General features: G+C 33.6%; 1 protein-coding gene across 1 annotated transcript in view; it reads right to left on the bottom strand.

The window, feature by feature from the left end:
* The window catches only part of LOC139498903 (uncharacterized), a 113,207-nt gene that overhangs the window by 34,741 nt on the left and 54,161 nt on the right, over positions 1 to 24,305 (bottom strand). The window contains exons 8-11 of the mRNA XM_071287492.1: positions 7,196 to 7,289; positions 6,765 to 6,863; positions 5,148 to 5,255; positions 1,991 to 2,062 (exon numbers count right to left, since the gene is read on the bottom strand). Coding sequence (XP_071143593.1) covers positions 1,991 to 2,062; positions 5,148 to 5,255; positions 6,765 to 6,863; positions 7,196 to 7,273 — 357 coding nt within the window. The 5' untranslated portion in view covers positions 7,274 to 7,289. The remainder of the gene's footprint in view (positions 1 to 1,990; positions 2,063 to 5,147; positions 5,256 to 6,764; positions 6,864 to 7,195; positions 7,290 to 24,305) is intronic.

The raw sequence follows: 24,305 nt of genomic DNA on the forward strand, positions 1-24,305 counted from the left end.
ATAATTTTTATCCTCAAATATAATTATTTAGTTTCGATTTTTTTTTTATATATTGGCAAATTATTGATTTTTTTCTTTGATTTTTTGGCAAAATTTTCACAAGGGTAGGGTATTATTTACACTGCGGTAATTAACCAACCAGATTGCAGTATTTTTGCTGCATAAGAAATAAAAACAAGAATGTGTCCATAGTACAAGAATGCCCCACTCGCACTATCATTTTCTATGTTCAGTGGACCGTGAAATTGGGGTCAAAACTTTAATTTGGAATTAAAATTAGAAAGATCATATCATAGGGAACATGTGTACTAATTTTCAAAATGATGTACTTCATCAAAAACTACCTTGACCAAAAACTTTAACCTGAACTTCACACTATCATTTTCTATGTTCAGTGGACCATGAAATTGGGGTCAAAACTATAATTTGGCATTAAAATTAGAAAGATCATATCATGGGGAACAAGTGTACAGTCAAACCTGATTAAACCGGACCCTGAATAAACTGGTTTCCTGTCCATTCTGGCCAAAAATGAAAGTCCCATATTTTTCCATTCAAATTCTTTGTTAAAATACTCTCTGTAAACCGGAGCCTGTGTATTTCGAATTCCGGTCTAATTATGAAGTCCCAATACTCTTAATTACATTAATTATTACCTGTCAAAACTGGTTTGTCTAATTAATTTCAATGATCGATATACAATCAAAACATATTTGTTTATATGGCTTTTCGTGATAATTAATTAGTCAGGTGTCAAACTGTGAACCTACAATCGTACAGTAGTGAGCTGTATTATTTATTAAAACATTTTAAACGTGTCAATTAAACGAAAAGACACACCGAATATATCTCAGATTGAACTTACGTTTTAACTTGGATAAACAAATTAAAATCGCGGAGTAAGAAATTCACATCGTGATTTCGAAATCCTGGGTTCCCTGTTGTGAACCCCTAAACAAATGACCTTGATAATGAAAAACACCCGGATGACAACAATCAATGGATATTGTACACTGTACGACAACGTTTCGAAAGTGATGAAATTACGTTTGATAATATTCTGGCTTGTTAATCGGCCATTCAAACATTACAAATTATTGATCATGGGAGTAAATCGAAACTCTTGTCTTACAATCCAAACAACGCAGCATTATGATGCAAATGCAAACAATGAAAAACGAAGTAAAAGTATTTTAATTTATCAGATATAATTTATAATCAGAGAGAACTTTTACATGCAAAATGTCGGACGTCACAAGTCATTAACTTCCGGTCAAAACTGAAACCTGAATAAACCGGCTCACTGTCCAAACAGGCCGGTTTATACATGTTTAACTGTACTAAGTTTCAAGTTGATTGGACTTCAACTTCTTCAAAAACTACCTTGACCAAAAACTTTAACCTGAAGTGGAAGGACGAACGGAGGCACAGACCAGAAAACATATTGCCCCTCTACTATCGTAGGTGGGGCATAAAAATTATGTATGCCAAGTTAAAAGTGCAATACAGTTTAATTATCTCCATTTTTATTCATTCAAATGCAAAATTAACAAAACATTTTATTTAAGACATACTGTCAGTGTTAGAATCTCCTAAATAGAAATTTTCAAAAATTGTTCTCGCCTGATGCAATGTTTACTCTTGAGACATCAACTAATTTTGTTTAATATTGAAGAAATCACATACTGATAAACTCCTGAATTCAAAATGGCAGAATCTCTTACTTAAAAGCTGATAAAGTGTGGAATTTATCACCTCTAATATATGATGTTGTTTAATCAAAATTGTGATAAAAAAATAAATTGCATTATAATTTGAATTTTTTATTTCAAGACTTAAAAAATGTTAAAAGTTTGTGTGTACACTCCTGGAGTATCCTGAGTTTTGTGGCATTTGATTTTTTTTTAGCTTTATATCTCTTAAGCTTTATATTGGTAAATTACCTGAGTTATTCTTAATGTAAGCATTTGTAATTCAAAAGTATATGTACCTGTAAGTATTCCATCACTTCTTTATACTGCCCGTAAAATCCTGTTGCTGCCAGATCGTATGGAGTCTTACCCTGAAATGCAGACAAATCTTTATATTGCCTTTATCTGATTATTACAAAGAAGACTTGTGTTACACATATCATACAATAAACAAGACCAGTAGCAGCTGAGTGGTGCGTTATTTTGTTTTTACAGGTGCTAACCATATTATTTTTAATTATAAAATATAACTCATGAACAACATTCTGAATATTTTTATCATTTTTCCTGTAGCCTTGAAGAAGGCTTTTAACTTTTTTTTAAAGCATATGAAATAATTTAAATCTGTCAGCATTTAGTCTATTTTTTTATGTATTTTTTTTTAAAATCTGTTAATGCATCCTTGATGTCAAGATGAGGGTTGTACGAGTTTTTTTTTTTTTTTTTTTACTTTTTTTTTTTATTTTTTTTTTTTTGGACAAATTATTCTCAATTTTTTTTTAAAATATTTTAGCACCGCATTTTTTTTTATTCTTTATATTTTTGCACCCCATTATTTTCTATTCGTCATCTTTTTGCCCAATTCTCTAGATCTCTATTCCTGAAGTTTTTTCTATCATTCATGATTTTCTATTCTGTAGCCTGTCTATACCCTCCTATAACTGTATATTGTTATTTTACAGATTTCATAGTTTTTAGTGTTAACACTGACATTGTATAGATAAGGAAATACATAAATTACCGTAGGTACTCGCTTATAAGTTGGAAGTTTGGGAGTAAAATTCAGAATCAAGAGAGGGGTACCGACTTATAAGCGAGATCCTGAGACCAGAGGAAGAATCAAAGCTGAAGAAAGGTGGTCAGATGTGAATTTCCTGACCAAAATTATGTTTGTGATAGCCGAACCTACATAAATCTCTAAATAAATAGGTTTTGTGGAAAATAAAGGACTACAATACTGTCTTTGTGTTTTATTTGCTCTCTGTTAACATTTGTGTTGAATTTCCCACTGTTTCCGTTTTGTCTATTGACTTTTCATGGTCACATGGTTTTGTATCATCCCAAAGGAAGAGCCAAGAACCAGAAATCAGAAGAAGATAATAATGTACTTAATATATAAAAAGAATGTATCTAACCGACTAATTGTGTTATTATTGTTTTATTAAAAATTACAACATTGATTGACAAGCCAACATAATCCATGAATAACCCCTATTTAAGTGACAAAGAGTTGTATTCACTATAGGTGTGAAAAATATCAGTGACAGGTTAATAGGTTAATTAGTTAGTGTCCCTTGATTTCTATAATCCATTAATTGATGGTGTCTATCCTATGTCTCAGTTTATTTATTACTATGACTAGTCTGTTATGAATGATTAACTGGATTAATTTATTTTTTTCGTCTGACTTTTATTTTGTTAAGGTTTATGTTGGTTTATATTCGTTTTTTTTTCAAACAATAGGTGTTTGGTCATACACTACAAAATCATTGATGCATTACGTAAACAATATGAGGTAAAACAGTGAACAAAAACAAGAAACAAGAAATGAATACATCTTCATTATAATTATCATCAACAGAATAAATTATCAGGATGAACATCAATTCTACATGTACTTATTTAAAGAAACAAACATTCATTAAATACATGAATCTCAATTTAATTTCTTGATTTTGCCGATGGTCAGTTACTTTCTGCTGCAGAAAAAAGTCCCAATTTAAACCGACTTATAGGGGGTCAAGACTGAATCCTTAGATTTTAAAGCTGAAAAGGGCATCCGACTTGTAAGCGGATCGACTTATACTCGAGTATCTACGGTATGGCAAAGATAAGAGTTTTTTCTGCAACTATTCCAACTATATAGATTAAAAACAAGAATTTGAAGAAATTTGCAGTCTTAATGAGGCTGGGGTGTCTTCCTCCAAATTGGATTTTGAAAAAAACAGACAATAAACAGTCGAGATCTTTAATAAAATGTGCAAATTTCGAAAGTTGTATGTAATTTATGTGCAAGACTTTTCATGTTAATATAGAAAATAATGTGATTTATCATACTTACTGCTATATTTGACAAAAAACAGATTTATTAATTGTTTTTAAACTTTGCCATATAAGGGGAGATAACTCCGATATAAGGAGAGATAACTTAGATAAAGTAACTGTTACAATCATATGTTTTTTTAACTATTAAATTATAAATATATGATGAACTTGTACGACTGGCGTATTAAATTTTTAACCTGGTACCTTTTGTTGGCTATTATTCATTTGTTTCTCTGTCCTATATTTTCTCCAATTTATTTGTATTGTAGTCCTGTTTTGTAATGTTGTCAGTTTAATGTTATAATTAACACCGCCATTAAAGCGGGAGGTTTGGCATGCCCATCATTTTTATTTTAAAATGCCCTGTACCAAGTGAGGGAAATGGCCATTGTTATATTATAGTTCGTTTCTGTGTGTGTTACATTTTAATATTGTGTTTCTGTTGTATCGTAGTTCTCTTATATTCGATGCTTTTCCCTCAGTTTTAGTTTGTAACCCGGATTTCTTTTTTTCTCTATCGATTTATGAATTTCGAACAGCGGTATACTACTGTAACAGTTGCCTTTATTTAATGTATTGCTCAAGACAATTTTGATACTATCTAATAATTTTGTTATCATTGTTACGACAATGGATTGGTGTATGGGTCTTTTGACAGTTTGTTTGTTTCCATTTTGTTTAATGACAACAAGTGCCATATTCATGATATTGCCAGGTCTAACTTTGAATCAATACAAATTATAATTTTTGATATCAAAAACTATTTTATCCATTTACTTATAGGTTATTACTATTGATTCTTTTCCCTAAAACTGAGATATTCATATACTTTGGCTTACAAATTATGGAATAATAAAATTATTCCCTTTTAGTATAACTAATCACCCAAAATGTATTAGTGGTCTATAAACAAAATCATTTTATTTTTGAAGATTTTGAAAACAAATACTGGATTTCTATTATATGATCATCTATGTTCATGTGTTTTATAGTAAAACTAAGCTATACAAGTCTATAAAACACTTTCATATTTTTAGTTCAATTTCAAGTATCATATGACATATATGTAACTATAAAGTTGTGATGCATTATTTACTAGTTGAATACTGAGCCTTTACTATAATATATTACCTCATTTGTTTTAACAAAGGGACTGATGCCTCCTTCTTCTACTAGACATTTTGTGACATGTAGCTCTCCATACTCAGCAGCCAGATGTAGAGCTGTTTTACCATCTCTCTATATAATAATACCAAATAACATGTAAATATTATGGATACTACTTTGTTACCAATATAAATAGTATACAACATATCCTACAACTGATATAAAACTTGTCTGATAAACTGAATAATGTTGTGTAATAAATAAAAACAAAATGTATCTCACATCAGGGTTCATACACCTTTTTTGTTCCATTTTTCAAGGACTTTTCCATGACTTTTCAAGGATGTTTTATGAAATTTCCATACCCAGAAAAACAGGAAACCAAAGGGTAAAATAGAGATTCTTTGAAAGAGGATGACCTACACATCAGTATAAAAGTATTTATTCAGGTTTTGAAATATTCATCCAAAGTTTTCGATAGCTGTTTGGATACACTACTGGTAACTGGAGACCCACTTTGAAACCATTCAGATATGTTCAAACTTTTTGATTTAGTTGAGAGCTCGATGTGTTTGGAGCTCTTACAGTGGCTTTTCAAGGCAGATTCTCCCATGTTTGAAACGTCAAACTCTTTCAGACAAAGGCTGCATTTTACCTTTGAATCGTTACTCCCTCTCACTAGCCATTTGTTGTACTCTGGTTTTTCCAACCATTTTAACTGAAAATGGCAGTTACCTGGCATTTTTCTCGTATCAACTGATCAAATCAAGCCATTTTTTAAAAATATTCCTATAAATGGTATCTTATACTGATAATGTTATTGAATTAAGCAAACTGCAAAAATTATGGGATTACAGGGAACCAGATTCGGTCATATATTTTCACCTAAAATTATGAAGAAACGAATTTTTAAATCCTTATTTTACATTTACCAAGACTGGGACCTTGTTTGTAGCTCTATTGAGGAAACAGTTTCGACAAAAACTACGCAAAATGTTTATAGACACCTAATAAAGTTTACAGTTCAAGCAATAATAACTTTCCAGGACTTTTCAAGGACTTTTCACGAAAATATAGCGTTCCATGACTTTTAAAGGCCTTTTCCCCCAAAAATAAAAATCCATGACTTTTCCAGGATTCAAGGACCCGTACGAACCCTGTCACATGAATCAGTGGTCAAAACTGAACAAAATGACCAGTCACACTTGTATTTATATTGTACATAAACAACAAATAAACAACAAGGTTTTTTTGTGGGATGTCAGAACTTCCATCAGAAATGTCATGTTAACCTTTTTTCAAGAAATGCATAAAATATTTATATCACGGGATTCAGTGCAATGCACAGAGATAAATGAGATCTCACTTTATATAAGTCTAGCAAGTATTTGTTGATATAATAATTAAATCTGTCTGATTAACATGGTTCAGAATAATGATCAATTTAAAAAAAAAAAACTTTTTCAAAGAAATATGAAAATAAGTTACATTTCCTGATTTAGTACAAGGAGACAAGTAAAATGAGACCCCACTTTATATGATTCTAACAAATAATATTTGTTGTTCATTAAACCTGTCTAATTAACAACATTATTTTGTGTTGATTAAAAGTAATGTGATCAGATTTAGTAGATAACATACATCTGTGATATCTTTGTTACATCTGTTCTTCAGAAGTAGTCGAGACACTTCCACATGTCCTCCTATGGCTGCCAACATTAATGCTGTCCATCCATCAACCTGGAATAATACAACTGACATCAAAACTTGTCTGATAAACTGGACAATGTTTTGTAATAAATATAAACAGAAATGACCAGTCATATCAATTAAAACTGTCTGATTAACAACAGGATTTAGTGTAGATTCAGTAAAATCGTTAATTTTATAAAAGTAAATTTTTCAAAGAAAAATGAAAAAAAGTTATATTTTCTGATTCAGAACAATACTATGAGTAAAATGAGATCCCACTTTATATAATTATTACCAATATTTGTCCATTAAACCTGTCTAATTAACAACATGATTTTGTTGATTAAAAGTAATGTGATCAGATTTAGTAGATAACATACATCTGTGATATCTTTGTTACATTTGTTCTCCAGGAGAAGTCGAGACACTTCCACATATCCCCACCTGGCTGCCAACATTAATGCTGTCCATCCTCTAACCTGGAATAATACAACTGACATCAAAACTTGTCTGATAAACTGAACAATGTTGTGTAATAAATATAAACACAAATAAATAGTCACATTAATTAAACTGTCTGATTAACAACAGGATTTAGTGTAGATTCAGTATGATCATAAATTTTAAGAAAATATTTTTTTTAAAGAAAAATGAAAAAAAAGATATATTTTCTGATTCAGAACAATACTATGAGTAAAATGGGACCCCACTTTATATGATTCTGACAAATATTTGTTGTCCATTAAACCTTTCTAATTAAGAACAGGATTTAGTGTAGATTCCATTAATAATAAATTATTCAAAAAAGCATGAAAAAAGTGTTATTTCCTGATTTAGTACAACATAAAGAAAGTGAGATCCTCTTTAACATGTTTAAATAAAGATTATTATTTTTATCATTATTATTATTATTCAAACAAGCATTTGTTGTCCATTAAACATGTCTAATTAACAACAGGACTTAGTGCAGATTCAGTATAATCATTGATCTAAAAAAACAAAACAAAGAAAAGTGAAAAAGAGTAGTATTTTCAGATTCAGAACAATTATATGAGTAAAACGGAATTACATTTTATATGAATCTAATGACTATTTGTCCTTTCTACACGATATTTCTACATTAGATCTGTATACATATCACTACCTGACCAAAGTTGTTAACACAACATCAAGTGAAACATAAGTGTAAAAAATTGTTTCATGTCAAGAAGCAAAATTAGAACTTCACCATCCATAACTCAAACAAAAAGAGAAATATTTTAAAATCAAACCATGCATTTTTCCATAAAAACTGTCTAATTTAATTCAGAATTTTGATTTAATCTTGTTTCAGTATAATGACTAAGTATCAGTTAACATACAGACCAATGGTAATTGAATAGTGCAGGTTTTATTATTGTGTCTTTTATTTCTAATACCAATGGTCTGGATAGGCCAAGGGGGAATGGTACAAAAGCATATATGGTTTAACCCCTCCACATTTTGTGCCCGTACCAAATAAGACAACCTGGATCATGTGTTGTTTGTTGTTATATTTGTTTTGTCTATTTACTGAGTAGTCAGGTCAGGTCTGGGCCATGTGTTGTGTGTTGTTATATTTGTTTGTCTATATACTATGAGTAGTCATGTCCAGACCCTGTGTTGTTTGTTGTTATATTTGTTTGTCTATTTACTCTGAGCAGTCAGGTCAGGTCCAGATCATGTGTTGCTTGTTGTTATATTTGTTTGTCTATTTACTCAGAGTAGTCAGGTCCAGGCCATATGTTGTTTGTTGTTATATTTGTTTGTCTATTTTCTCTGAGTAGTCAGGTCAGGTCCAGATCATGTGTTGCTTGTTGTTATATTTACTCTGAGTAGTCAGGTCAGGTCCAGACCATGTGTTGTATGTTGTTATATTTATTGTCTGTTATATTTGTTTGTCTATTTACTGTGAGTAGTCAGGTCCAGACCATGTGTTGTGTGTTGTTATATTAACTGTCTATTTACTCTGAGTAGTCAGGTCCAGACTATGTGTTGTAAGTTGTTATATTTGTTTTTCTATTTACTCTGAGTAGTCAGGTCCAAACCATGTGTTGTTTGTTGTTATATTTTTTTGTCTATTTACTATGAGTAGTCAGGTCAGGTCCAGACCATGTGTTGTGTGTTGTTATATTTATTTGTCTATTTACTCTGAGTAGTCAGGTTCAGACCATGAGTAGTTTGTTGTTATATTTGTTTGTCCATTTACTCTAAGTAGTCAGGTCCAGACCATGCGTTGTTTGTTGTTATATTTTTTTGTCTATTTACTCTGAGTAGTCAGGTTCAGACCATGTGTTGTGTGTTGTTATATTTGTTTGTCTATTTACTCTTGAGTAGTCAGGTCCAGACCACATGTTCTTTGTTGTTATATTTGTTTGTCCATTTACTCTGAGTAGTCAGGTCCAAAGCATGTGTTGTTCGTTGTTATATTTTTTTGTCTATTTACTCTGAGTAGTCAGGTCAGGTCCAGACCATGTGTTGTGTGTTGTTATATTTATTTGTCTATTTACTCTGAGTAGTCAGGTCCAGACCATGTGTTGTGTGTTGTTATATTTGTTTGTCTATTTACTCTGAGTAGTCAGGTCCAAAGCATGTATTGTTTGTTGTTATATTTGTTTGTCTATTTACTCTGATGACTCAGGTCAGGTCCAGACCATGTGTTGTAAAAGAGGGAAGAAAGATACCAAAGGGACAATCAAACTCATAAATCTAAAACAAACTGACAACGCCATGGCTAAAGATGAAAAAACGACAAACAAACAACAGCACACACGACACAACATAGAAAACTAAAGAATAAACAACACGAACCCCACCAAAAAACTAGGGGCGATCTCAGGTGCTCCGGAAGGGTAGGCAGATCCTGCTCCACATGTGGCACCCATCGTGTTGCTTATGTGATAACAAATTCGGTAAATAGTCTAATTCGGTAGGTCACATTCATGAAAGGGAAGGGGATTGTAGTTACGACGTAAGGAACATATCAGATATCATTTGTGAAACGGTTATTCCATAACGGTCAACCAACTCGTGATGGCGTCTGTAAAATTTACGAAGGGATGATTTCAACTTCACCATTTGGAACTCTTGGTTTAATAGCTTCCTTGTGAACAGCAACCCTCTATCAAGAAAATCATGATAGGAAATGCAAGCACAGGAATATTGTATCAGTTGGGAGATATATACCCCATATGCAGGTGCTGCTGGAATGTTGCTACTTAGAAATGGAAAGTTCACAATTGGAAAGCTGAAATCATCTCTTTTGTCGTAAAGTTTTGTTTTCACCAACCCTCGTTGTCAATTTCTAGATGTAAGTCAAGATATGAGTCCGACTTAACTGTATCTGTAGTATCATTTATCTCTAGCTCGATTGGATAGATGCGTTCCACATAGTCACTTAATTTTGATTTTTTTAGTGAAAGAACATCATCTATACAGCGAAAAAGTAGAGTTAAAGGATATTGCTAACTTCTTATCTTTCTTCCTAAGAAGTTCCTGCATGAAGTCAGCCTCATAATAATAAAGAAACAAGTCGGCAAGTAGAGGGGCACGGTTTGTTCCCATTGGAATGCAGAAATTCTGTTGAAAAACAGTTGTAAGTTGTTATATTTGTTTGTCTATTTACTCTGAGTAGTCAGGTCCAGACCATGTGTTGTCTGTTGTTGTATTTAAAATTGAGAAAGGAAATGGTGAATATGTCAAAGCGACAACCACCCGACCATAGAGCAAACAACAGCCGAAGGCAACCAATGGGTCTTCAATGTAGCGAGAATTCCCGCACCCGTAGGTGTCCTTCAGCTGGCCCCTAAAATATGCATAATAGTACAGTGATAATGGACGTCATACTAAACTCCGAATTATACACAAGAAACTAAAATTTAAAATCATACAAGACTAACAAAGGCCAGAGGCTCCTGACTTGGGACAGGCGCAAAATTGCGGCGGGGTTAAACATGTTTATGAGATCTCAACCCTCCCCCTATACCTCTAGCCAATGTAGAAAAGTAAAACAATAACAATACGCACATTAAAATTCAGTTCAAGAGAAGTCCGAGTCTGATGTCAAAAGATGTAACAAAAGAAAATAAATAAAATGACAATAATACATAAATAACAACAGACTACTAGCAGTTAACTGACATGCCAGCTCCAGACCTCAATTAAACTGATTGAAAGATTATGTCTTCATCATATGAATATCAGGTACAATCCCTCCCGTTAGGGGTTTAGTATCATACTATCATAAAATATATGAGAAGAACATAACCCGTGTCATGCCAACAACTGTTTTTTTTTTTTTTTTTTTTTTTAGAAATAAATGTGTTTAGTTCCGATGCAAAGACCCTATCAGTGAATCAATGTTAAAGCCAAAATATGCAATCTTTAATGACCTGACAACAGTATCGTAACTATATCCCCTTTTAATAAGTCTATTTAAAGGTTTTGTTAGTTTCTGAGGAGAATACTGACATTTTTGTGCTTTATAAAGAATATTTCCATAAAATTTTGGATGTGAAATACCTGAACGTATAAGATGTCTGCATGTTGAGTTATATTTACGAATTATTTCCTTATACCGGTGATAAAATTTAGTAAATGTTTTGACCAGTTTGTGATATCGAAAACCCTGGTGTAATAATTTTTCAGTAATACATAAATTTCTCTCGCTAAAATCTAATACATTGTTACATACACGAGCGAATCGTACAAGTTGAGATATATAAACACCATAAGATGGTGACAAGGGAACGTCACCATCTAAAAATGGATAATTAACAATAGGAAATGAAAAATCATCTCTTTTATCATAAATTTTTGTATTAAGCTTCCCGTTTATGATATAGATATCAAGATCGAGGAAAGGGCAGTGGTCATTGTTATCATTATCTTTATTTAAAGTAAGTTCTACAGGATAAATTTCTTTAGTATACATACTGAAGTCGTCATTATTTAGAGCCAATATATCATCCAAATATCTAAAAGTATTGTTAAATTTTTGTATCAAATGTTGTTTTGATGGGTCTTTGCTAATTTTAGTCATAAATTGTAACTCATAACAATACAAAAACAGGTCCGCAATAAGTGGTGCACAGTTAGTCCCCATTGGAATTCCAATAACTTGACGATATACGGAATCTCCAAAGCGAACAAAAATGTTATCAAGTAAAAATTCAAGTGCATAAATAGTATCAAAGCATGTCCAATTGACATAGTTCTTTTGTTTATTGCTACTAAAAAATGATCTAAAAGAGTTTGAACATATGTACTCGCATTCCGACTTTTTAAATGCCCAGTTAATTAGGGATGTGAATTTTTTCTTAATAAGAATATGAGGCAAAGTGGTATATAGGGTAGAAAAATCAAAACTTTGAACAGATTCAAAATCACCAATATATGCATGCAATTTATCAAGTACTTCCAACGAGTTTTTGACACTCCAAAAGTAATTAATTCCACTATTTTCAAAGGCCTTATTTGAACAATTTATTATCAGGTTTTTTATTGTACCAAGTGTACTAGTAAGTAAAACAGACAATTTAGTAGTTGAACAATGGCTGGAAGATGAAATAAATCTATATTTGTAAGGTTTTTTGTGCAGCTTCGGAAGCCAGTACATAGTTGGGACTTTCATTGTGTTTGGTTCTGCTTGTAAAGAAGTAGCTAAAAGTTTATGTTTGTTACAGATGTCGTTTTCTGAAAATGAAGTCAGTTGGAATGTTGGTGAATTCGTGATTTCCTTTTGCAGAACCTCTATATAAAATTTACGTCAAACAATAATGATATTATTAGCAGCTTTATCAGCCGGGACAAAAACAAATTCCTTGGCTAGTTCTGTTAGTTTATTTTTGATACGCGAAATAGGGTTTTTATAGTTTTTGTTGAGGGTAAAATGTTCTTTAAAATGTTGTATTCGAATATCAACTATCTTCATTACTGAATTAAAAAAAGAGTCCAAAGATTTTTTGTCAGCTTTTTCCCGTTTTACCCATTTCAAACAGTAGGCGCGGAGTGAGTCGTTGATGATATTACGACACTCATTCCAGTTAACAGTTGACGGGGGACGATATTTAGGTCCTTTACTGAGGAATGATTTTAACTCTCGGTCGCGAACGATGTTAAGGTCTCCTGTTATAACATGGGAAATTGGTCCATAGGTGTATTCTGAATTACTGCAATTACACGACATAGGTGTATTTTCAGTGACATTTACATCTTTACACAATTGGCTATAATTAAACACATATTTTCGGGTAGATTTCTTGTAAATATAACAAATGAGAGGGAGTTCAATATTATCAAAATATCCAGGAATTTTGTCTTTAACGGAATGGTCGTTAAAAATACCGGCAATATTTACAAAATCAAAACCTTTATTGACATACTTTATTTTAATAAAATGTTTTTTATGATCTTCAGGGCGATCAATTTTAGGAAACAGTTTAGAATAACAATATGCCATTATAATTTGGACAATTTCATACTTAGGACTGTAATATGCAATTGTGTTGCAATCCTCTAAAATTTTATTTAATTTATTTATAGGTAAAGAACAAAGTTTGGTTAACAGATAATGTCTGCCGTTGTTTTTTGAAATGGAAATTAGGTCCGAAATATTTGTATGGTTGGTCCGAAATTTTCTTTGATTGCGATTTTTTCTGCGTCCATGAGAACGATTTTTACGAACAGTTTTAGAAACTATATCCAAAATGTTAACAGAATCGGTTCTTGATATATTGCCAATTCCCATGATATTATCATTAAGACCGAGAGGGTAGACTGTCTGTAATTTTTTAATCCAATTTAATTCATTTATTTTTCGTGATCGTACAAACTTGGAATGAGATTCACCAGGCTGCTTATTTACTACTTCTAAAGGTTGAACTGTTAAATATTTAATAGGATGACTGTGCTTCTTAAGATGTTGATAAATGATACTTTTGAATTTATTGGGTCTTTTAAAACGATACAGGTGTTCTTGCGTGCGTTTAGATAAATATCGCCCAGTTTCACCTACGTACTGAATACCGCATCCCGGTTTGTTTCATGTGAGTAAATAAATAATACTGTTTGTTTTTCAAGTAATATCAGTTTCAAAATTTAGAGAAAATGTGCGACCATTAAATGTGGACCTTACTGTATTTTTGGTGGAAAGACGGGGACACGTAAGTCATTTTTTGGCATGACACTTATCGATAGAAGGGTAACCACGATTTTTATTGTTAAAAACGTTAGCTATGGTCGTATTTTTAGATAAGCGATTCTGAAGATTGAGACGTGTAGATACCCTTTGAACGAGTTTAGTATTTAATATTTTTCCATTTCTAAGCTTCATATTTGTTTTTTGGTATGTAGATTTATTACAAAGGAGCAAAGACTGGCGTCCAGAATATGAACCATCACACAGTAGATTAAATTGTGTAAAAATGATAAAACTGTTCGGCTCAAGACGTCAAATGCTTATTGTCATAAGTTACCCGACAAATTTGTTTGTCTATTCACTCTGAGTAGTCAGGTCCAGGCCATGTGTTGTTAGTTGTTGTATTTGTTTGTCTATTTACTCTGAGTAGTCAGGTCAGGTTCAGACCATGTGTTGTGTGTTGTTGTATTTGTTTGTATATTTACTCTGAGTAGTCAGGTCCAGAACATGTGTTGTGTGCTGTTGTATTTGTTTGTCTACTTACTCTGAGTAGTCGGGTCAGGTTCAGACCATGTGTTGTGTGTTGTTGTATTTGTTTGTATATTTACTCTGAGTAGTCAGGTCCAGAACATGTGTTGTGTGTTGTTGTATTTGTTTGTCTATCTACTCTCAGTAGTCAGGTCCAAAGTATGTGTTGTTAGTTGTTGTATTTGTGTCTATTTATTTTCAGTAGTCAGGTCCAGACCATGTGTCGTTTGTTGTGGGACTGTGTGTTGTGTGTTGTTATATTTGTTTGTCTATTTACTCTGAGAAGTCAGGTCCAGACCATGTGTTGTTAGTTGTTGTATTTGTGTCTATTTACTCTCAGTAGTCAGGTCCAGGCCATGTGTAGTTTCTTGTTGTATTTGTTTATATATTTACTCTGAATAGTCAGGTCAGGTCCAGACCATAAGTTGTGATATTTGTTTGTATATTTACTCTGAGTAGTGAGGTCAGGTCCAGGCCATGTGTTGTTAGTTGTTGTATTTGTTTGTCTATTTACTCTGAATAGTTCGGTCAGGTCCAGACCATGAGTTGTGATATTTGTTTGTATATTTACTCTTAGTAGTGAGGTCAGGTCCAGGTCATGTGTTGTGTGTTGTTGTATTTGTTTGTATATTAACTCTGAGTAGTCAGGTCCAGGCCATGTGTTGTGTGTTGTTGTATTTGTTTGTATATTTACTCTGAGTAGTCAGGTCCAGATCATGTATTGTCTGATATTATATTTGTTTGTCTATTTACTCTGAGTAGTCAGGTCCAGATCATGTATTGTCTGATATTATATTTGTTTGTCTATTTACTCTGAGTAGTCAGGTCCAGACAATGTGTTGTTGGTTATTGTATTTGTTTGTCTATTTACTCTGAGTAGTCAGGTCAGGTCCAGACCATGTGTTGTGTGTTGTTGTATTTGTGTTTATTTACTTTGAGTAGTCAGGTCAAGACCATGTGTCGTTTGTTGTTATATTTGTTTGTCTATTTACTCTGAGTAGTCAGGTCAGGTTCAGACCGTGTGTTGTGTGTTGTTATATTTCTTTGTCCATTTACTCTGAGTATTCAGGTAAGGTCCAGACCATGAGTTGTCATATTTGTTTGTCTATTGAATCTGAGTTGTGAGGTCCAAACCATGTGTTGTTTGTTGTTATATTTGTTTGTCTATTTACTCTGAGTAGTCAGGTCCAGGCCATGTGTTATTTGTTGTTGTATTTGTTTGTCTATTTACTCTGAGTAGTCAGGTCAGGTCCAGACCATGTGTTGTGTGTTGTTGTATTTGTTTGTCTATCTACTCTCAGTACTCAGGTCCAAAGCATGTGTTGTTAGTTGTTGTATTTGTGTCTATTTACTCTCAGTAGTCAGGTCCAGACCATGTGTCGTTTGTTGTTTTATTTGTTTATCTATGTACTCTGAGTTGTCAGTCAGGTCCAGACCATGTGTTGTGTGTTGTCATATTTGTTTGTCTATTTACTCTGAGTAGTCAGGTCCAGAACATGAGTTGTGATATTTGTTTGTCTATTTACTCTGAGTAATCAGGTCCAGACCATGTGTTTTGTGTTGTCATATTTGTTTGTCTATTGACTCTGAGTAGTCAGGTCAGGTCCAGAACATGTGTTGTGTGTTGTTATTTTTGTGTCTATTTACTCTAAGCAGTCAGGTCCAGACCATGTGTGGTTTGTTGTGGGACTGTGTGTTGTTATATTTGTTTGTCTATTCACTCTGAGTAGTCAGGTCAGGTTCAGACCGTGTGTTGTCTGTTGTTATATTTGTTTGTCCATTTACTCTGAGTAGTCAGGTCAGGTCCAGACCATGTGTTGTCTGTTGTTATATTTGTTTGTCTATTTACTCTGAGTAGTCAGGTCAGGTCCAGACCATGAGTTGTGATATTTGTTTGTCTATTTACTCTGAGTAGTCAGGTCCAGGCCATGTGTTGTTAGTTGTTGTATTTGTTTGTCTATTTACTCTGAGTAGTCAGGTCAGGTCCAGACCATGTGTTGTGTGTTGTTGTATTTGTTTGTCTATTTACTCTGAGTAGTCAGGTCCAGGCAATGTGTTGTTAGTTGTTGTATTTGTTTGTCTATCTACTCTGAGTAGTCAGGTCCAGGCCATGTGTTGTTAGTTGTTTTATTTGTGTTTATTTATTCTGAGTAGTTAGGTCCAGACCATGTGTTGTTTGTTGTTATATTTGTTTGTCTATTTACTCTGAGTAGTCAGGTCAGGTCCAGACCATGAGTTGTGATATTTGTTTGTCTATTTATTCTGAGTAGTGAGGTCAGGTCCAGGCCATGTGTTGTTAGCTGTTGTATTTCTTTGTCTTTTACTCTGAGTAGTCAGGTAAGGTCCAGACCATGTGTTGTGTGTTGTTGTATTTGTTTGTATATTTACTCTGAGTAGTCAGGTCCAGATCATGTGTTGTCTGATGTTATATTTGTTTGGCTATTTACTCTGAGTAGTCAGGTCTCGACAATGTGTTGTTGGTTATTGTATTTGTTTGTCTATTTACTCTGAGTAAACAGGTCCAGGCCATGTGTTGTTAGTTGTTGTATTTGTTTGTCTATTTACTCTGAGTAGTCAGGTCAGGTCCAGACCATGTGTTGTGTATTGTTGTATTCATTTGTCTATTTACTCTCAGAAATCAGGTCCAAAAGTATGTGTTGTTAGTTGTTGTATTTGTGTTTATTTACTCTGAGTAGTTAGGTCCAGACCATGTGTTGTTAGTAGTTGTATTTGTGTTTATTTACTCTGAGTAGTCAGGTCAAGACCATGTGTCGTTTGTTGTTATATTTGTTTGTCTATTTACTCTGAGTAGTCAGGTCAGGTTCAGTCCGTGTGTTGTGTGTTGTTATATATTTCGTTGTCCATTTACTCTGAGTATTCAGGTAAGGTCCAGACCATGAGTTGTGTTATTTGTTTGTCTATTTAATCTGAGTTGTGAGGTCCAAACCATGTGTTGTTTGTTGTTATATTTGTTTGTATATTTACTCTGAGTAGTCAGGTCCAGGCCATGTGTTATTTGTTGTTGTATTTGTTTGTCTATTTACTCTGAGTAGTCAGGTCAGGTCCAGACCATGTGTTGTGTGTTGTTGTATTTGTTTGTCTATCTACTCTCAGTACTCAGGTCCAAAGCATGTGTTGTTAGTTGTTGTATTTGTGTCTATTTACTCTCAGTAGTCAGGTCCAGACCATGTGTCGTTTGTTGTTTTATTTGTTTATCTATGTACTCTGAGTAGTCAGTCAGGTCCAGACCATGTGTTGTGTGTTGTCATATTTGTTTGTCTATTTACTCTGAGTAGTCAGGTCCAGAACATGAGTTGTGATATTTGTTTGTCTATTTACTCTGAGTAATCAGGTCCAGACCATGTGTTTTGTGTTGTCATATTTGTTTGTCTATTGACTCTGAGTAGTCAGGTCAGGTCAAGAACATGTGTTGTGTGTTGTTATTTTTGTGTCTATTTACTCTAAGTAGTCAGGTCCAGACCATGTGTGGTTTGTTGTGGGACTGTGTGTTGTTATATTTGTTTGTCTATTCACTCTGAGTAGTCAGGTCAGGTTCAGACCGTGTGTTGTCTGTTGTTATATTTGTTTTTCCATTTACTCTGAGTAGTCAGGTCAGGTCCAGACCATGTGTTGTCTGTTGTTATATTTGTTTGTCTATTTACTCTGAGTAGTCAGGTCAGGTCCAGACCATGAGTTGTGATATTTGTTTGTCTATTTACTCTGAGTAGTCAGGTCCAGGCCATGTGTTGTTAGTTGTTGTATTTGTTTGTCTATTTACTCTGAGTAGTCAGGTCAGGTCCAGACCATGTGTTGTGTGTTGTTGTATTTGTTTGTCTATTTACTCTGAGTAGTCAGGTCCAGGCAATGTGTTGTTAGTTGTTGTATTTGTTTGTCTATCTACTCTGAGTAGTCAGGTCCAGGCCATGTGTTGTTAGTTGTTGTATTTGTGTTTATTTACTCCGAGTAGTTAGGTCCAGACCATGTGTTGTTTGTTGTTATATTTGTTTGTCTATTTACTCTGAGTAGTCAGGTCAGGTCCAGACCATGAGTTGTGATATTTGTTTGTCTATTTACTCTGAGTAGTCAGGTCCAGGCCTAGGCCATGTGTTGTGTATTGTTGTATTTGTTTGTCTATTTACTCTGAGTAGTCAGGTCCAGGCCATATGTTGTTAGTTGTTGTATTTGTTTGTCTATTTACTCTGAGTAGTCAGGTCAGGTCCAGACCATGTGTTGTGTATTGTTGTATTTGTTTGTCTATTTACTCTGAGAAATCAGGTCCCAAGTATTTGTTGTTAGTTGTTGTATTTGTGTTGATTTACTCTGAGTAGTCAGGTCCAGACCATGTGTCGGTTGTTGTTGTATTTGTTTGTCTATTTACTCTGAGTAGTCAGGTCCAAAGCATGTGTTGTTAGTTGTTGTATTTGTGTCTATATACTCTCAGTAGTCAGGTCCAGACCATGTGTCGTTTGTTGTGGGACCGTGTGTTATGTGTTGTTATATTTGTTTGTCTATTTACTCTGAGAAGTCAGGTCCAGAACATGTGTTGTTAGTTGTTGTATTTGTTTGTCTATTTACTCTGAGTAGTCAGGTCCAGATCATGTGTTGTTAGTTGTTGTATTTGTTTGTCTATTTACTCTGAGTAGTCAGGTCCAGAACATGTGATAAGGTCTTTGCATCGGAACTAAACACATTTATTCTAAAAACAGTTGTTGGCATGACACGGGTTATGTTCTTCTCATATATGTTATGATGGTATGATACTAAACCCCTAACGGGAAGGATTGTGCCTGATGTTCATATAATGAAATCATAATCTTTCAGTCAGTTTAATTGAAGTCTGGAGCTGGCATGTCAGTTAACTGCTAGTAATCTGTTGTTATTTATGTATTATTGTCATTTTGTTTATTTTCTTTGGTTACATCTTCTGACATCAGACTCGGACTTCTCCTGAACTGAATTTTAATGTGCGTATTGTTATGCGTTTACTTTTCTACATTGGTTAGAGGTATAGGGGGAGGGTTGAGATCTCACAAACGTGTTAAACCCCGCCACATTTTTGCGCCTGTCCCAAGTCAGGAGCCTCTAGCCTTTGTTAGTCTTGTATTATTTTAATTTTAGTTTCTTGTGTACAATTTGGAAATTAGTATGGCGTTCATTATCACTGGACTAGTATTTATTTGTTGAGGGGTCAGCTGAAGGACGCCTCCGGGTGCGGGAATTTCTCGCTACATTGAAGACCTGTTGGTGACCCTCTGCTGTTGTTTTTTATTTGGTCGGGTTGTTGTCTCTTTGACACATTCCCCATTTCCATTCTCAATTTTATTTTGTTGTTTGTTGTTATATTTATTTGTCTATTTACTCTGAGTAGTCAGGTCCAGACCATGTGTTGTCATATTTGTTTGTCTATTTACTCTGAGTAGTCAGGTCCAGACCATGTGTTGTGTGTTGTTGTATTTGTTTGTCTAATAACTCTGAGTAGTCAGGTCAGGTCCAGACCATGTGTTGTCATATTTGTTTGTCTATTTACTCTGAGTAGTCAGGTCCAGACCATGTGTTGTGTGTTGTTGTATTTGTTTGTCTAATAACTCTGAGTAGTCAGGTCAGGTCCAGACCATGTGTTGTCATATTTGTTTGTCTATTTACTCTGAGTAGTCAGGTCTAGACCATATGTTGTGTATTGTTGTATTTGTTTGTATATTTACTCTGAGTAGTCAGGTCAAGAACATGTGTTGTGTGTTGTTGTATTTGTTTGTCTATTTACTCTCAGTAGTCAGGTCCAGACCATGTGTAGTTTGTTGTGGGACCGTGTGTTGTGTGTTGTTATATTTGTTTGTCTATTTACTCTGAGTAGTCAGGTCAGGTTCAGACCGTGTGTTGTGATATTTGTTTGTCTATTTACTCTAAGTAGTCAGGTCAGGTTCAGACCGTGTGTTGTGTGTTGTTATATTTGTTTGTCCATTTACTTTGAGTACTCAGGTCAGGTCCAGACCATGTGTTGTCTGTTGTTATATTTGTTTGTCTATTTACTCTGAGAAGTTAGGTCCAGACCATGTGTTGTTTGTTGTTATATTTGTTTGTCTATTTAATCTGAGTAGTCAGGTCCAGACCATGTGTTGTCTGATGATATATTTGTTTGTCTATTTACTCTGAGAAGTCAGGTCTTGACAATGTGTTATTGTATTTGTTTGTCTATTTACTCTGAGTAGTCAGGTCCAGAACATGTGTTGTGTATTGTTGTATTTGTTTGCCTATTTAATCTCAGAAATCAGGTCCAAAGTATTTGTTGTTAGTTGTTGTATTTGTTTGTTTATTTACTCTGAGTAGTCAGGTCCAGACCATGTGTTGTTTGTTGTTATATTTGTTTGTATATTTACTTGAGTAGTCAGGTCAGGTCCAGGCCATGTGTTGTGTGTTGTTATATTTGTTTGTCTATTTACTCTGAGTAGTCAGGTCCAGACCATGTGTTGTTTGTTGTTATATTTGTTTGTTTATTTACTCTGAGTAGTCAGGTCAGGTCCAGACCATGTGTTGTGTGTTGTTATATTTGTTTGTCTATTTACTCTGAGTTGTCAGGTGCAGAACATATGTTAGTATTAGTATGTCAGTGTTATGCTTTAAAAAAAAAGGTAGGTTTCACATTTAGTGCAGTACTCTGATTACATGTATAGTTCAGTGAGGTTTAATGATGTGTCTCATGTTCTGTGTTGAACATCAGTGTTGTGTCCTGTTGTGTATCATGTTCTTTGTTGAACATTACTATTTTGTCATATGATTCATGTCCTGTGTTGAGCACCAGTAATGTGTCATGTGATTCATGTTCCGGTGTTGTACATCAGTGTTGTGTCCTAATATGTGTCTTGTTCTGTGTTGAACATAAGTGTTGTGTCCTGTTGTCTCTCATGTTCTGTGTTGAACATCAATGTTCTGTCATATGATTCATGTCCTGTGTTGAATATCAGTTTTGTCATGATATGTCACATGTTGTCTTTAAATGCATGTTGTTTCATGATGTGTCTCCTATTTTGTATTGAAAACAAGTGTTGTGTCATAATATGTCTCATGTTTTTTGTTGGACATCAGTTTTGTGTCATGATATGTCTCATGCTGTGTGTTGAACATCAGTGTTGTGTCATGATGTGTCTCATGTTATGTGATGAACATCAGAGTTGTGTCATGATGTTTTTTATGCCACACCTACAATAGCAGAGGGGCATTATGTTTTCTGGTCTGTGGCTCCGTTCATGCGTCCGTCCGTTCGTCTGTGCGTCCGTCCGTTCATGTTAAAGTCTTTGGTCAAGGTAGTTTTTGATGAAGCTGAAGTCCAATCAACTTGAAACTTAGTACACTTGTTGTTTATGATATGATCTTTCTAATTTTAAAGCCAAATTAGACTTGTGACCCCAATTTCACGGTTCACTAAACATAGAAAATGAAAGTGGGAGTTTCAGGTTAAAGTTTTTGGGCAAGGTAGTTTTTGATGAAATCGAAGTCCGATCAACTTGAAACTTTGTACATATGTTCCCTATAGTATAATCTTCCTAATTTTAATGCCAAATTAGATTATTACCCAATTTTTACAGTCCATGGAACATGGAAAAAGATAGTGCAAGTGGGGCATCCATGTACTTTGGACACATTCTTGTCTTGTTATGTGTTGAGCATCAATGTTGTGTCATGATGAACATCAGTGGTGCGTCATGATTTGTCTTTATGTTCTGTGTTGAGCATCAATGTTGTGTCATGATGTTGTTCATGTGTTGTGATGAACATCAGTGGTTTGTTATTATACTGTTTTATTACATTGGTTGCAATGAATTACATTGATTTCCCAGTTAGATAAAAACCGATAATTTCACATGTGAAAAAAACGTGGTTATTTCACTCTCTGACGTCATACAACAATAGGCGTTGTCAAGACGTCGATAACGTTGAATCAAAACAAATTGTCAATGCGTAGGAAAAAGATATAGTTCCTTACATTTTCTACATTAATTTCATAAAAAAAAGCCATCAATTTTGCCAATGTAATAAAAAGAATAACTAATCGTCGTATTTGAATATCAAAAATAAGACAACTTGTGACCGAACGCGTTGTCTTATTTTTGATATTCAAATACGGCGATTAGTTATACTATAAATAATGTGTCTCATGTTCTGTGCTGAACATCAGTGTTTCTTCATGATGTGTCTCATGTTCTGTGTTGAACATAAGTGTTTTGTCATAATGTGTCTCATGTTCTGTGTTGAACATAAGTGTTTTGTCATGATGTGTCTCGTGTTCTGTGTTGAACAACATCAGGGACTAGACTTAACTGTTTTTCTGTAGGGGCCAAGCTGGCCCCTAAGATATTTTTTTCAGGGGCCCACTTGAAATTCTAGGAGCCCACTAAATCTTTATACTAAAAGAATAACAGAAAATAAAACTGAAAATTACTTTTTATATACTAACTAACAGTGTTTCAGCTTGAACCTCAGGGCAGAAGGGTGCTAGTTTTCTGAAAAGGCACTTAAGCCAAGAGGATCATATTAGTTTGATGCAACAATGCATTGCATATATTGCACAATCTTAAAACTGTTAATTCTCCATAATTGTTAAAAGCAAAAACATTTGTTTCATAAATACAAGTAGTAAAACAGGCAGTACAGTTTTTATTTATGTTCAAATACAAATTTCTTTGATTCTTCTTTAAATGTACATGATGTATGTTCATGGTATGAAACAAAACAGTTTTTCTAATGAAGCCTTATTATGGAATCCTACTTGAAAGTTTTGAGTCTTGAAAATGTTTTTGTGTGGTAACCTTTATAGTTTATAATATTTGATTTATTGCCACCAGAAATGGATCATAAGATTTGACAATATTTATTTTAGGTCATTTCCTAACAAAATTATCTCCCTTCAATTTTTTCAATTCCTGTTGACATGTAGACAATATGGCTCTTTCTTTGAACATTAAATACTATCTCAATCCAATCCATCCTCTTACATGTCTAATAGTGTTTATCAAAATATATTTTTCAAATAGTTTTTAATGAAGATTGGATATCAAACTAGATATTAAGGATGTTCGCTACTCTGTTAAAAAATAACAAGCTTTTTAAAAGACTATTATGAATTGATAGTATATTAATAAAGAAACTCAAAAAGTAGAAAAAAAATGGAGGGTCCGTGTGCTAATTTTCGAGATATAAGCCATTGAAAATTTGGCGGGAAATAATTCTCTTTAGATTTTTCATATGTTTAACATTGGCACCTTATTTGTTTCAAAAACTACGAAAAAATAACAAGAATTTTATAAAATTTTGAAATATGGCTTTTTAAACTTTATTTAATAAAATTATGAAAAGAAAAGTAGGGGTTAGTGGGCAAAATGTTTTAATAACAATACATGGATAAAACCAGAGGATTCCGAAAATCTGGCAAAAAAATCAAAAAATGGAGGAGCAAACATCCTTAAGATATTTATTTACGAGATTTTGTGTTTCATTTTTTCATCAAATATTTTTGTTATTAGCGAATCAGGGACAAGTTACCATCTAACACAGGCTTGTAATGACTCCCAGGACAATACGAAAACATCCCTTTCGCAATGCTTATTGACATGATTGAACAGTTTAGAATAAAACACTATTCAATAATGAAATAATCGTAGAAAATTTAGCAGAATTAAGAAAACATGCGGAAAGAAAGAGTTATATGCCATATCGTGACTACGGATTGAAAACAGAGCTGTCCAACTGGGTTTAGGTTATTAGAAAGAACCTACTGGTTTTCGGAAATATATTACTATATTGCTTTGAAAAGA

Source organism: Mytilus edulis, chromosome 12 (assembly GCF_963676685.1).
Source record: "Mytilus edulis chromosome 12, xbMytEdul2.2, whole genome shotgun sequence".
Lineage (NCBI taxonomy): Eukaryota > Metazoa > Mollusca > Bivalvia > Mytilida > Mytilidae > Mytilus > Mytilus edulis.